Below are 14,139 nucleotides of genomic sequence, written 5' to 3'. Positions count from 1 at the left end.
ACGTTGAAGAAATAATAATAATAATAAAAAAAAACTTGTCCCAGATACCAAATGGTAGTTTGAGGAGTCCCCCCACTCCCCCACCCGGTCAAGACAATGGAGGCGTCCGCCAACGGCTCCAGTTTCGGCATCGACTCGCTGCTCTCCCACAGGCCCGGAAGTCCGCTCTCCAAGGGGGACAGCCTGGCGGGGGAGTGCCGCTCGCCTCTGGAGTTCAGCCCGAGATCCGACGCGGAGAGCGGCTGCTCGTCGCCGCCCTCGCCCAGGAGGGAGTGCGCGGACGACGCGGCCCAGAGGCAGGGGCACGGCGTCGGCCTGCCGCCTCACCTCCAGCACGGCGGGGCCCAGCAGAGGACCATGACCTCGTCCTTCCTCATCCGAGACATTCTGGCGGACTGTAAGCCACTGGCCGCCTGCGCGCCTTATTCCAGCAACGGACAACCCACGCAGGAGGCCGGCAGACTGGTCGCCAAGATCGCCGACGACTTTATGGAGAAAATCCACAGTAACTCGTCGTCGGACAGCGAATATAAAGGTAGAAGGACACGCGCATTTCAACGCCCCGTGGAGTTATTGGCCGGAGAGAGAAGTCAAACACTGTTATATTTCTTTAATATTTCTGCCTCTTCGCTCTAAAACATTTTACGAATTTACATGTCTATAACTACAGCGATTAATTAAAAATAACATCCAAATCCCTAAATAAAATACTCCAATAGCGCAACATATAATCAAACGGTGTTTTCAATACGGTTGCACAATGAGATGCAAAGATGTGGGTAAACCAACTCAAGCTAAATACATATTTAGGTGAACATCATACAACTGTAAAGTCAGTGGAATATTGAACATAGGAATGACGACTTAGTTGATTCTAAAAAAAAAAAAAAAAAAAAAAAAAACCAGATCAGATCTTTATCTTAATTATCCTTATCTTATTAACGCGTTACTTGCGGACTTGGCCGTAAATGTGGTTCACATTTTTAAAAATTGAAAATGCTGCACCAACCATCCATGGAGATTATAAATATAAAATTACAAGTAATAGAAGAACACGATAGTAGATGACCTTCCACCCCAAAAACTATGTATTTATTTTATCAGAGAGAAGAGGCTGATGATATTTAAATAAAATACAGCAACACTTGAAAAATATTGCTGGAGGAGTGTTATAGAAACAAAACAAAAAACGATGGATGTTTAAAAAAAATACAATATAAATTGTGATCCCTCACTCGTACATCCTAACGAGTTGACGTCTATTAGCAGTACTGTATTGTATTCCTCCTGTGTTTTATTTTAAATATAGATGACATGCTTCCAGAAAGCAGCTGTTGATGGGCGAGAGATTATGTTGGGGGGTGGGGGGCACGAGTGGAATATTCAGATAAAAGTCACGATCGTGTCAGGCATATCAGACATGTCACCACGCGCTGACACTTCAAGGAGGCGGATCGTGGAATCAAGTCCACTGCTGCAGGCTACACCACAATTAGAAACACGCGCACACACTTTCATTTTTATAAATACACACTTGGAAATGCTGCACACACCCAATCCCTAAACGGCGACTTTAAAAATAATAATAACAAAGCGGGGAAAATGCTGGTAGCCCATTTACTCAAATTATTGGAATACACCGTCATCATTTCGCCGTCATTTTGGGCTATAATAGCTTTACATCCGCGACCGCTGTCAGGTCTCGAGTGGGTTAGGTTAGTGGTTGCGAAGAAGCCCACGGCGAGCCTCCCCGCGCGTGCTTTGAACTGCCCACCGAGCCCCCTCCTCCAAAGTACCAGCGAATTGGATGCAATTTGTCCGCGCCGCTAATCACATTTGCTGGCACTCGAGGCCGAGCGGCTCTTGATTTCCACTCATTTCCACGGTCGTGTGAAGTTCTCGCGGTGGCGCGCGTCCTTTCCCTGGTGGCTCAATTAGGAGGATTATTGGGCCGCCGCTTGCTTGAGACCACAACTAGTACTAGTACTAAAAAAAAAAAAAAAAAAAAAAAAAAAAAAAAAATCCCTCCCGTCTTTTCTCGTTCTTTCTTTTGTTGTGTTTGAAATCAAAGTGCTCGCCCTGACATGACTCCACGCAGGAGGGGGCATCTGACCTCCCAAAAAATTAACATTGAAGGCTTCACGCCGGAAAAGTATTGGAGAAAATTTTGAACTTAGCACAAGTAAAAAAAAAAAGATACACACTCCGCAGAATGCCAGCAACATTACAAATCAAAACAATAAGTTGCACTATGTGCCAATTTCTTTTCGATTACATGAATACTCCTTTTAAAAATATTACATTTAAAAAAATATTTATTACACCCGCTGAGTTTATCCGCAAATTTAACAGAATTTAACAACATATTTACAAGACAGCTAATTCAAGCACACAAAAACTACATGCAGCAAAATGATACACAATGTAGCATCTACTATATGAAAACCGCACAGTTGTATTACATCAATATCAAAATATAGAAAGGCATAAAAATATAACTAAACGTCGCAAATTTGTAATGCAAAGTATCCAATGAATAAATGAAAACCAATTAATGATGGTCATCTAGCACTCTAAATTGTTTCAATGAATAACAACACAGATTCGCGTTTGAGTGCAAGAAATAAGGGATCAAATATTTTTTATTTTGTTTTTCAGGCGCTTTTTGTTTATGCTGATAAAAAAATGAATATTTTGTCTTTTATGCATGCATGCATGCATGCATGCAGGCTCAATTTTCACCACCCCAATTTTGTGTCCTGTTGCCCGCCTGCAGTGAAAGAGGAGGGGGACAGAGAGATCTCCAGCAGCAGGGACAGCCCCCAGGTCCGGCTCAAGAAGCCACGAAAGGCGCGGACGGCCTTCACGGACCACCAACTGGCGCAACTGGAGCGCAGCTTTGAGCGCCAGAAGTACTTGAGCGTGCAGGACCGCATGGAACTGGCCGCCTCGCTCAACCTCACCGACACGCAGGTCAAGACCTGGTACCAGAACCGAAGGTACGATCATCCCATTTCTCAAGGGAAGAGGGGGTGGGGTGGGGGGGATGCTAAGGGCCGCCATGTTTGTGCATTTACACATAAATGAGTGGGCGTGACATATTAAATGAATAAAAATGGACATAAAGCGCCCAAATACGTTTTTACCCTGTTTGCTTAGGATTGAATTTGTCTGCAGTTTCGACTGTCGGCCATCTAAATGTCATAAATCAACACAAAAACAACACTTTGGCCCCTGAATAATGCAAGGTTGCATGTGTGTGCATCAATAATTCAAAGACAGCACTATATCTCCTCAATTATCTTCAAAATGAATTATTCACCTGCGTGGAGTGCACGCAGACATGTTTGGGTGTGAATACAACAGGCGTCTTGAGACTATTAAAGAAGTAATAAATACATAAGTTAAAAAAAAGCAGACCTGCCTTCTAATTGTCCACTTAGTTTTTTTAATGCAGTACATCGGTTTGCAGGTGATTTAAATGCGTTTATCATTTTCGAAGAATATTACGTACATCTCCAAATTAAGTTACGCCCCCTTCCCGAAAAAAGTCCTTTGCATTTAATTCATTAGAAGATGTATTCAATGAACATTTGGTTATTCTCGATGAATCGGGGTGAAACTACGCCAATTGCTCAGATTGTAATCGTGTGCAACATTTTTGAAGGACCAAATGGAAGCGGCAGACCGCGGTGGGACTCGAACTCTTAGCCGAGGCGGGAAACTACTCAGCCCTGCAAAGGATGTTCCCGTCGCCCTACTTCTACCCGCAGAGCCTGGTGTCCAACCTGGATCCGGGGGCGGCCCTCTACCTGTACAGGGGGCCCTCCGCGCCCCCACCCGGCCTGCAGAGGCCCCTGGTCCCCCGCATCCTGCTGCACGGCCTGCAGGGGGGCAGCGAGCCCCCGCCCCCGCCGCCTCTGGCCCCCATGTCCGGCGTGCTCTCCCGGCCGGCCCAGCAGCGGTGAGCCGGGCGACGGGATGCAAGTGAGAGAAGCGAAACAAAGACACGCGAAAAGAGAAAGAAGGAACTCGCTCGGACGTTTTATGGTGCACATCATCAAGAGACATCGCGAACATGAAGAGGGGAACTTTTTGCCTCCTGCAAGGATCGCTCCCCCTTTTTTTTGGACTTATTTATTGCCTATTTATGACGTCAAAGTCTCTAAGTTATGTATTTATTTGAAAGTATTCAATATTTTGAACTATTTTGCAACCTTATACATTGTTTTTTTCCCTTCTATTAAATGCCACCTCCATCGTTTTTTTGTTGTTGATTTAAAAAAAGAAAAATCATTATTCTTATTATTATTGCGGAAAAGGTGAGAGCACCCTCCTAATTTTGGTTTTAATATAATTAGGATCCAAAAGCTATACTTGCTTTCTTGTAAACTTACTTCTTTGACTTGACACTAATCACGTTGAAATGTCAAAATCTGTAAATAAGAATATTTTAAATTGAAGAGTCCAGAAACGTCTCCTCGTCCGTCTTTTATTTATTATTTTCAACAATCTTTTTCAACCATGCAGTTGATCACATGGGCTGCTTTAGCCAATCAAAAATATTCTTTACAGGCGTATAATTATGGAAATAAATCTAGTCGATATTGTTTCTTTTATAGTTGGACTTTTCGATTGAAGTAAAAAACCAATTGATATATTTATAACGTTGGCCTCCCACGCCAGTTGCTTTTCCTCATTATTCTTATTATTAAAACTATAGCTTACCAACAAATGACGCCAGGTGGGCTCCCTGCTGGTACAAAACAGCCTGTTGATTTGAACAGACGCTGTGATTCATTTATTGTTTTGGTTCATATAAATCCGTAACAACGTAAATGTTCTCCTCTCTTTTGGTGGAGGATTAAAAAAAAACTGTAACATTGCCAATGGAAGCTTGTGGCGTGGTTGTTGTTTTTCTTCCGTTCCTCGAGTTTCTTTTGGGTGTAATTTACTGCAAAAGTTATAGAATGAGCGATTTGTTGGGGGGAAAAAACTTTTATAAATGTGGAAATAAAAGTTTTTGATTTAATCATGTGACTATACTTATTTAGCTTCACAATGTAAATTTTGAAATCTGCATATGTGCAACTCAAGTGAGCCACTCAGAAAATTACAACAATAAAAATGATTTGAAATGCAACTAAGAGTGAAAATATTAATGTATATAAAAATGTTATATAATATTCGTATTTAAGTTTTTTTTGTCTCAGATGTTTGCAGCACCTATTTTAAAACAGTTCAGGTAATTATAGAGGATAATAGACCAATTAATTATCATGATCAAAAGCATTTAAACACACCAGGGCAGTTCCGTTTATGGTTAATTAAATAACACGACATGGCAGACTATAAAGAACACGTTAAATATAAATATACCATTTCGATATTAATTTTAGAAGATTGTTGGGGTCGGATGACTTATATGAGAGAATTGGAGTTAAAAACATTTTTCCCAATTTAGGTTGAACATTTGAATTTATTTGACGCCAACTTACGCACATTAAAAAGTTAACTGAAAAAGATTATATGTAAAATGCATTTGCGCTCTAACATATAGCGATCAAATTTGTATTCCCAATGTTCTGTTTTTGCATTTTATATCGACGAACAGCGAGATGAGCAAACACTTTGTATTTGTACTTTTTGGTATGATGACGTCTACTGATGAATACATACGTTCGTTAAAAAAGCCCCAGCAAAGCTTTTAGGGCGGTGCCATTCAGCTTCATGCCATCTTCTGTTAATATCACCTGCACTTCCCTAAATTAACAGCAGCAGCTCCACTTGGTTTTCTATCAACAATGCACGGGATGCAATATTAATGCCACGCGCGCAATTGTTTAAGTGTCCTAAATGATCCCATTTGGAAATGGATTGTTTTTCATCCTCCCCTTCCTGGAGCGTTCTGGATGCTCGCTCTCGTTCCAGGCCCGGTCCAACAGCTGCTGAGCGGCCTCGGAGTTGACCGCAGGCCGGGGATCAGCGTAGGGACAGCTGGTCAGCGGCACGTCTAGCCCCCGACAACCCCCCCCCCCGCACCCCCACTCCCACCTCCATCCCCTCCTCAGTCTGCGTCAAATCAGTTCAGGCGCTGACCGGCGAGCTTCGGTGGGCGTGCAGGATGTTAACCATCAGAACAAAAGACTGTAATAGCTTTTAATTGAAAGTCGATAATGTCTTTGATGGGAAGCCCCCCCCCACCCCTCCCCACCACCCCCACCCGCTGCACGGCACCTGTTATGCGGGCCCCTTCCACTTATCGCCCGTGAAATATCAGACTGACGGCCTGATAACTGGCGCGTTTATGAAGCGGAAAATTGCATTCAAAATACGGGAGGGAGGGGGATGTAAACTCCCTCTAACTTGCCAAAAGGTCGTTCTAGTCCCATCATGGCTATCCGTGACGGATTCGCATAATGACCAATAAAAGGTTATTCTTTAAAATCTACAGCTGATTATATATCGGGGATTGGGGGGGGGGGGGGGGGACCTCCGCGTGTCTTGTTGGGTGACTTTAGATTTTTTTTTCTTTTCTTTTGCATGTGAAAGGCTGGTGCTAAATCCCCCGGCTCTTCCCACGGATTGTCCCCGGTTCAGGGTTAATGAAGTGCGGATGGAGGCTCGGTGAGCTCTCGACATGTGAAAAAGAAAGAAAGAAAGAATGAAAGAGCCAAAGGATCAGTGACTTTTCCTTAATCCCGTGGATTCCTAATCATGATGATGATATAAAAAAATAAAAACAACTTTTAAAAGAATGGTTGAAGACAATCAAATCTGCATTGTGCTTTTGATGTTAATGCGCTACATTGGCCAAATGAGGCAAATCCAGTAGTTAATTAATAGATCACTAGCAGAGAATCCACTGAGTAAATGTTCAGGAAACAAATTTTGCTGAACCAGAAGAGCTCGTACAAAGACACATTTGCTGCTCCTGCAAGACATGTGATACATATAAAATGTGATATTGTTGATAATCCTATTAATACAATATAAATTCAATGTGTACAGTACCTTTAAAGTCCCATTAATGAAAAGTGAGTAGTTTCCTATTAATTTTGGATCAGATTGTGCATGTTACGTATAATCCATCTTTAGCTTCTGTCCTTTTCAAAATAAATTAGTGCAGTGTATATCAAAGATGTATATCATGATGCGTTTGGTAGTTGATGGATTGAGGATGAGAACTTTCTAAATCTTCGCAAATCTTTTCCAAATGTTTTTTCACTTGGACTATCAAACAAGATTCAACAGGGGGCAACTTTACTAAATCAATTTCGATCACTTCCTTCCTTTTTGAGCGGGAGTCGAACCCTTGGCCTCCTGAAACAACCACTGCCATAAAACTAAAAGTCCAATTCATTGTTTTCAATAATTTGAAAAATGAACCATAAGTCTAATCTTATTGTATATAAACTGAAAAATGAAGCACCAATGGCAAACACTGTCTCATGCACATTCCTAAATGTATTTGACATTTCTCCAGCATCACGTTGATTTCGAACGCTTAGAACAGGAGAGCCAAAGAGGACTGAGTCGTGAATAGCGAGAGCTTCAAGGAGATGACGAACATGATAAAGCAGAAGCAAGTGGAAATGATGGCAGAGCGAGAGAGAGAAGCCCATCCTAGCCCGGAGGTACGCTCGGCCCGTCAGGAGGAAGGCTAGACTCGCAGACTGCGGGCGAAATAACCCCACTAATCATTTGGCCAATATGATGAGCGCAAACTACAACTTGGGTCAGGGGCGCGGGGATTGACATCCCAATCTCGGCAAATAATGAAAGCTTTCCTTTCGGATCAGATGGAGGGTTGGGGAATGGAGTGAGGCGGGAGAGGAGGAATGCACGAGGACCCGCAGCTTCAGAGTCTTCGAACCACCCATTTTGCAGTTGGACCTTATCGCAACTCGGAGCGTGATTTACAAGAATGACATACTTAAAGACAGCCGTCCTGCAGGATTGAAAGTGTTTCATTTTCATTTGAGATTGTGCAAACCGTGGTTATTTTGGTCTTAAGTAGAAAGGCATTCTTCTATCCCGAAAAGCCAAACAAAAGTTTGGTAAGATATTGTACAAAAAAAACACAACAACAAAATATGCCATTACCACGGTATAACATATCTCCTGTAACTGGAAAAAGGTTTGTGAGGGGTGTCGAACACTTTTGTTGGAGCCCACTTTGTGGTTATGGTTTCTCTCAGAGGGGCATTAAGATTGTGGACCCGTATAAATCCATACTCACCTCATCATATCAGTATATCAACAGTGCAACCCCACTTTTCTTAATAGCTAGTTTTAAAAAAATGTTCATCAAAATCTCAATTTCGTTTTGTTTTGTTACCTTGAGAAAATGTGTTCACCAACATGGCTGCCACCTTGGCATGCCAGTTCAACTGTACCGGTGTTAGGATGTCAACTTCAAAGAGAAGTGTGCAGACTTATTTCCACTGATTAAACTGCTTTTGAAAAGAAGCCTGACGGCTGTAGCGAGCATTTTCTGCTCATAATAGCCGGGCTAGCAAGCTGCTAGCTAATAGCCATAAATGCCACTGAGCTGTCATTGTATTCTACAATTTTAATCAATGACAGCGTAATTGACGTAATTACTTGGTGATTTTCGTACTGTCCTAAATTAGCAATTTAACATGATTTTGGCATAAATTGTGTTGCTGTTTGTATCGCCTCTCTAGTGTATAATACTTCGACCAGAAGAGGCTAACCTGAGTTTTTTCCTCAATCAAAATTAGGAACCAATCAAATCACTCAATAGTAATGACGAGTAAAGACTTTAATTTTTACTTGTTGACTTATTCCTTCTGAAAAGGTCTCTGAAGTATTATGTTCCCTTATGAATTGATATCCTAATTTGGACAACGAAGCTACAATAGAAACTCCTCACTTTTTAAACTGAATTTCAGATAGTCAAATAATAGAGCTGGATATACGGTATAGAAAAAGTGTGAACATTTAATAATAAAATAAAGACTGAAAATTCAAATCTGTGTACAAAACAAACACCTGTTCAAATCAATAAAATCAACTCATACGATTTCCGTGCACAAACTACCTAGCTAAGCACCCCCCAAAAATGTGAAAATAGCCAGCAAACAAAAGAGATTCATACCCAAATGTCCGGGCAGTGTTCCAACGGCAGGAACGAAGGAAGCCGACGGTAGCATCCACTTTTCCAGGATCAGCAAAGTCCTCACGGACCGATCCTTTGAGAAGCTCTCGTTGTCGTCTTCTTCGCCATCAAACACAGGCCTCGCTAGCTTGCGTTAGCTTGTCACTAGCATCCGAGCAAAGTCCCATGCATCCACTTAGACTCTGTATTGGCGGCTAACTTCACCACGTTACGGCTTAATTTCAGTAGTCCACTCATACGATGAACTCGTTTGTCAATTTTATTAAATATCCGCTGTTCACTTTCCTTCCTCCAAACAAAAATCCTTCGAACTCTTTCCTCCCGCTCAACTCTCTCCCTCAACGGCACTTCCTGTCCTTCCACCCTGGATGTCATTCCTTCCTGAACACAGGTTATAATAATAAAATAATAAACATATAAATAATAAAGTATTTCTTTTTCACAAATTAAGAAAACATTTTTAAATACAAATCCCTGCAAAAGAAAATAAATTCAGCACACATATACCACCACCTTGTATAAAGAAAACCTATAACTTAATTGCTACTCTATTGATTTGAACTTTGAACTGGAGCATTTTTAACCGGGTTACATGCTGATGAAAACAGTATATAAGTATATGATGGCAATATAAGGGATAGCACCAACTTGATTTTTTTTTTTTTTAAAAGAGTCAATACTTATTAGGTAATCGGGAGCTCATAAAGATATGAACATTTTGAATAGAAACTTTTGACATTTTGGGCTTTGCTCCCCTTGAAGAAAATGCAGTAGGTAAATTGAGTCACAAAATGGCTGACATGAAAGTCAAGTCAGTAGTACTATTATTCAAATCACTCTTTGGCAAACTTTTACAAACTTACAGCACATAGCAATGTGTCAAAAGAATCTATCAAGAAATTGATTGAAAAAAAGGCTTGACGGGATGTTTCCACCAGGAGAGGGTAATGAAAACTGTGTTGCTCTCAGCAGGGGGCCGGTGTAAGCTAGAGCCACATCAGATGATGGAGCTTATTCAATCAATAAGTTGTTGTTACCACAGGCCTCGTTGCATGTGACCGGCCTCTTGTGCCAGATGACATTGCAAAATAAAAAAAAAAAAAAAAAAAAGGAAACACACCCCCGAGGCCCTGACCTCCAGCAACCAGCCAGCCATGGAAACACCTCTGGGACCCGGCTAAAACCTGAAACAACAAAAATCTGCACCAGTCTCTTAGTGACATTCCAGACAAAAGATATCCAAGCAATTGATGTACATTCAAGAAAATATTCTGGAGTGACGAATTAAGAAAAATCCTGATCAATTAATTGGTATTCTAATAATATAATGGGCGTCATGGTGGTTCAGATGGGAAAGTGTTGGCCTCACAGTTCTGAAGTCCCAGGTTCAATCCCAGACTGACCTGTGTGAAGTTTGCATGTTCTCCCTGTGCCTATGTGGGTATTCTCCAGGCACTCCAGCTTCCTCCCACATTCCAAAAACATATAACATTAATTGAACACTCTAAACTGCCCCGAGGTGTGATTGTGAGTGGGGCTGTTTGTCTTGATGTGTCCTGTGATTGGCTAGCAACCAGTGCAGGGTGTAGCCTGCCTCCTGCCTAATGACAGCTGGGAGGCTCCAGCACTCCTGCGAAAAAGAAAGAAAATGGATGAAATTATTATTTCTGTTAAAATATTCAGGGAATCAAATGTACACATTTATGAGACAAAAATGCGGCGTGTTAGTGTGTCTTTAAAAAGTGGTAAAAATATCAGTATAGTATACTCATAGTATCCAATATATTTTTATTCGATTCATACACGATACTCGGCCATGACGAGCGTTGTATTTCCAGTAGAGGCAGCGTTTATTAGCCATCGCTAGCATCAATTTTGTCCACCCCCTTCAGTGAGGCCGAGTCCTGTCTGCCTCACACTTTGCATCTGCCAGCGAGCACACACAAAAACACTTCATGCTCAACAACCTTGACTATGAAGTTGTAGACATTACTGGTTTGAAAAAGAAAATCAATATAAAGCAAAGACCAGCGCATTAAAATTGAAAAGAATATTATTTAATCATTATGTGTTCATTTTTTTTTAACTCTTCACAATGCAGGAGAGGCTCTGAATCACCTGCCTCCCCTGACCGCACGTCCCTGCTGCATATTAATTGCCAGACATTTGGTGAATAGGTTGAAAAGCTTAATGCATCCAACTGGTCAGCTCCAAATCTATTTTTAAGTGTGCTAAATTAAAAGGGAAGAGGCAGTTTCTTGCACAACCTCAGGGGTCACTGAGCGGGGCCACGGGGAGGCCTCTCAGCTCATAAACATAAAGGGTGGAGAGGTCATCAATAAAGGATGAGGGGTGGTATACATGTATTTTTAACAGCGCTTCCGTGTGATGTCTGGCAGCTCTCTCGTACATTGTCTCCTGGTAGAGGGCAGAGAGCAGAGCAGGACTACGCATTTTTGAAACGGCCTCTCTCAGCCCGTAGAGGGGCGGGGGGTTGTCGGGGCGGCGGGGTGTGTCTGTTGGGTACTTTGAGTAAAAGGAGGAAATCAGTCATGTCAGTCAAGCAACAAGTTCTCACTAGTGGTTGCACATCAGGGGGCGTGCGGGATTAAATACAACAAATTGAAATGATGAAATACACTGATTTGCACTTAAAAAAATCAATAGGGTAATGCAGAAATCCAACATATTTTACCACATCCAGACAAGTTTTTTTTTTCTTTAATTTTTAGCTCATAATTGAGCCCGCTTTCATACATTTTTCTCAGTTGTTAAGACAAACTTCTCAGAACCATTCATTATTTTCTCCATGTTATGAACACAAACCCCAATTTTCAACCTACAATCCCAAAAACCTTCAGACTCAGCGCTTCTACACTCAAAACTAAACATTGTTTTAAAGTCAGACCACAAGTAAATCAAAATGAATAACACCACAGAAGTCATTACACAGAACATCAAAGAAAAACACAATGATAAGATCGTAAAGATGTAGCATTCTTTTTTATGGTTCAAAATAGGAATGCATTTTTCTAAATAAAACAACAATCTCGTTTTGAACATGTAATGTAAAAGATTTGGTGGACACGGTCATATAACATTTGTGTAGACGTTTTAGATCCACTGCCATTTTTGTTTGGTGGTGTGCTGTGAGAATTTTCTCACGTAAAATATTTCTTGGCACAGTAAAGCTTGGGAAACACAGTTGTGGAGCATCGTTTTGGAAAAAAAAAAAGATTAGTGAATGGGACGGCACGGTTACTTAGCTGGTCAAGTGTTGACCTCACAGTTCTGAGGACTAGGGTTCGATCCCGGCCCCACCTGTGTGAAGTTTGCATGTTCTCCCCGTGCCTGCGTGGGTTTTCTCCGGGCACTCTGGTTTCCTCCCACATCCCAAAAACATGGAACATTAATTGGACACTCGAAATTGCCCCTAGGTGTGATTGTGAGTGTCACTGTTTGTCTCCATGTGCCCTGCGATTGGCTGGCAACCAGTTCAGGGTGCACCCTGCCTCCTGCCCCTTGACAGCTGGGATAGGCTCCGGCACTCCCAGCGACACTCGTGAGGATAAGCGGCTAAAAAAATGGAAAGGTGGATTAGTGAATGGTGCATTTTTTTTTAAAATAAGCATGTTAGTGAGACACATTGGTTCATAAAGACCTGCCTCCATTTTTATTCTATGCTATGGGGGAAATGGTTTCCAAATTGGTAGGTTGACAGCCTTCTGCAACGGTGTTCCAGTGTTCAACCTTCAACAAAACAAACATGTGCAAGGACGAAATATTTCGAATGGCAGTTCACATTTTAATTACACAAAAAAATATCAATTATGTTCTGATTGGATTAGTCATTCATGAGTTTTGATGGATGCTTTTTTGTGGCCTTTGCAAGATAATGGTAAATGACTTGGAATTTTCCTTTGAATAAAATATAGGAACACTTTTTACAAGCACACTGTAAATGTGTTATTTTATACTATGTGTGCGTCTGTGTGTTCTTGTCGGGTGTCAGGTGTGTTCATCTTGGGGTTATAGCCAGACACATTGGAGAATCAGTCAAAAAGGACAGGTTGGGGACCTAAAGGGGGGGCCAACGATCCCCTAATTGGACAAGTGAGCCCGGTGGCAGTGAAGCCAAGTGCGACGAAGACAATCTACCTCGGTGACCACTCCTTGACATGCCATTTGCCTCCGAGGACCCCCAGGGCTGGCCGAAACAGCTGCCCGACACAGCCATAACTCCGGGCCTAGACGAGGACCTCGGGCTAACAAGCGGATAACGACAGACGGGAGGAGACAGCCGAAGAGCGGCACAACTAAAGCGGCAAAGAGAATGAGAAGTCACGAGGAAGTGCAGATGGGCTCGCGCAGGCACCGTTCATTTGCCCTGACGCAAACTGCGCACAGAAGCCCGAGATCCCACACTGCCGACAGGGTGGCTTTAATCGGGAAAGAAGTTGCGTGGTTTTCCTGCCTCGCTTGCTATCCTATTGCTCATATCATCAGACAGAGAGACACCAATATATTTACATGGCGAAGCAGAGGAATTTGCAGGCATGTTGCCTGGGAGATCAGAGGCCTGGTTTATAGAATTGAGGCAGCACAAACAAACAGGTGCGAAGGCCCTTGGCTCTGCACACACACGTACACACACACACACACACACACCACACACACACACACACACAAGTCCTATATACACACCTGAGTGCAAGAATACACACTCTCCCAGGTTTGAAGTTTGTCTGGAGTGGCAACCCAAATAAAGACTGTGAAGCGTGATGCCAGGAAAGAGAGAAAAGCAGCTTCAAACAGTTATCAATACAATTGGCTGTGCCAGGCACAGCAGTTTAACCTCTTTAGCGCGCCGGGTGTGCGTTCACTGAATGAGGCGAAGTCGGTTGTCGTCTTCACAGAGACGCGCAGGGCCCTGATGGGTACCGAGAGTCCCACTTTAACAGCGCGGGGCTTCGTCTGCTTTAACAGTCCCTGAA

General features: G+C 42.4%; 1 protein-coding gene and 1 long non-coding RNA gene across 2 annotated transcripts; one reads left to right on the top strand and one right to left on the bottom strand.

Annotated features, from left to right (window-relative positions):
• Positions 1-96: 96 nt before the first annotated feature.
• barhl1b (BarH-like homeobox 1b) lies at positions 97-3,968 on the top strand. Its single transcript, XM_061801661.1, has 3 exons — positions 97-535; positions 2,777-2,999; positions 3,668-3,968. Exons 1-3 carry the CDS (start codon positions 97-99, stop codon positions 3,966-3,968), a joined length of 963 nt encoding a protein of 320 aa, XP_061657645.1.
• An 8,324-nt stretch (positions 3,969-12,292) lies between these two features.
• LOC133491106 (uncharacterized) lies at positions 12,293-14,129 on the bottom strand. The gene is made up of 3 exons (XR_009792356.1): positions 14,001-14,129; positions 13,850-13,914; positions 12,293-12,721 (listed from the first exon to the last, which is right to left on the bottom strand). It is a non-coding gene; the product is annotated as an uncharacterized LOC133491106 (long non-coding RNA).
• Positions 14,130-14,139: the final 10 nt, after the last annotated feature.

This window comes from Syngnathoides biaculeatus, chromosome 17 (assembly GCF_019802595.1).
Source record: "Syngnathoides biaculeatus isolate LvHL_M chromosome 17, ASM1980259v1, whole genome shotgun sequence".
Classification (NCBI taxonomy): Eukaryota; Metazoa; Chordata; class Actinopteri; order Syngnathiformes; family Syngnathidae; genus Syngnathoides; species Syngnathoides biaculeatus.
Note: the sequence above shows the minus strand (reverse complement) of the source record. Positions and strands in the feature narration are given on the sequence as shown.

Bases quoted from the DNA above. Each gene is read 5' to 3' on its own strand.
- barhl1b (XM_061801661.1), top strand. From the start codon at position 97: ATGGAGGCGTCCGCCAACGGCTCCAGTTTCGGCATCGACTCGCTGCTC. The intron at 536-2,776 runs GTAGAAGGACAC...GCCCGCCTGCAG, and splicing joins GTCGGACAGCGAATATAAAG to TGAAAGAGGAGGGGGACAGA. The intron at 3,000-3,667 runs GTACGATCATCC...ACATTTTTGAAG, and splicing joins ACCTGGTACCAGAACCGAAG to GACCAAATGGAAGCGGCAGA.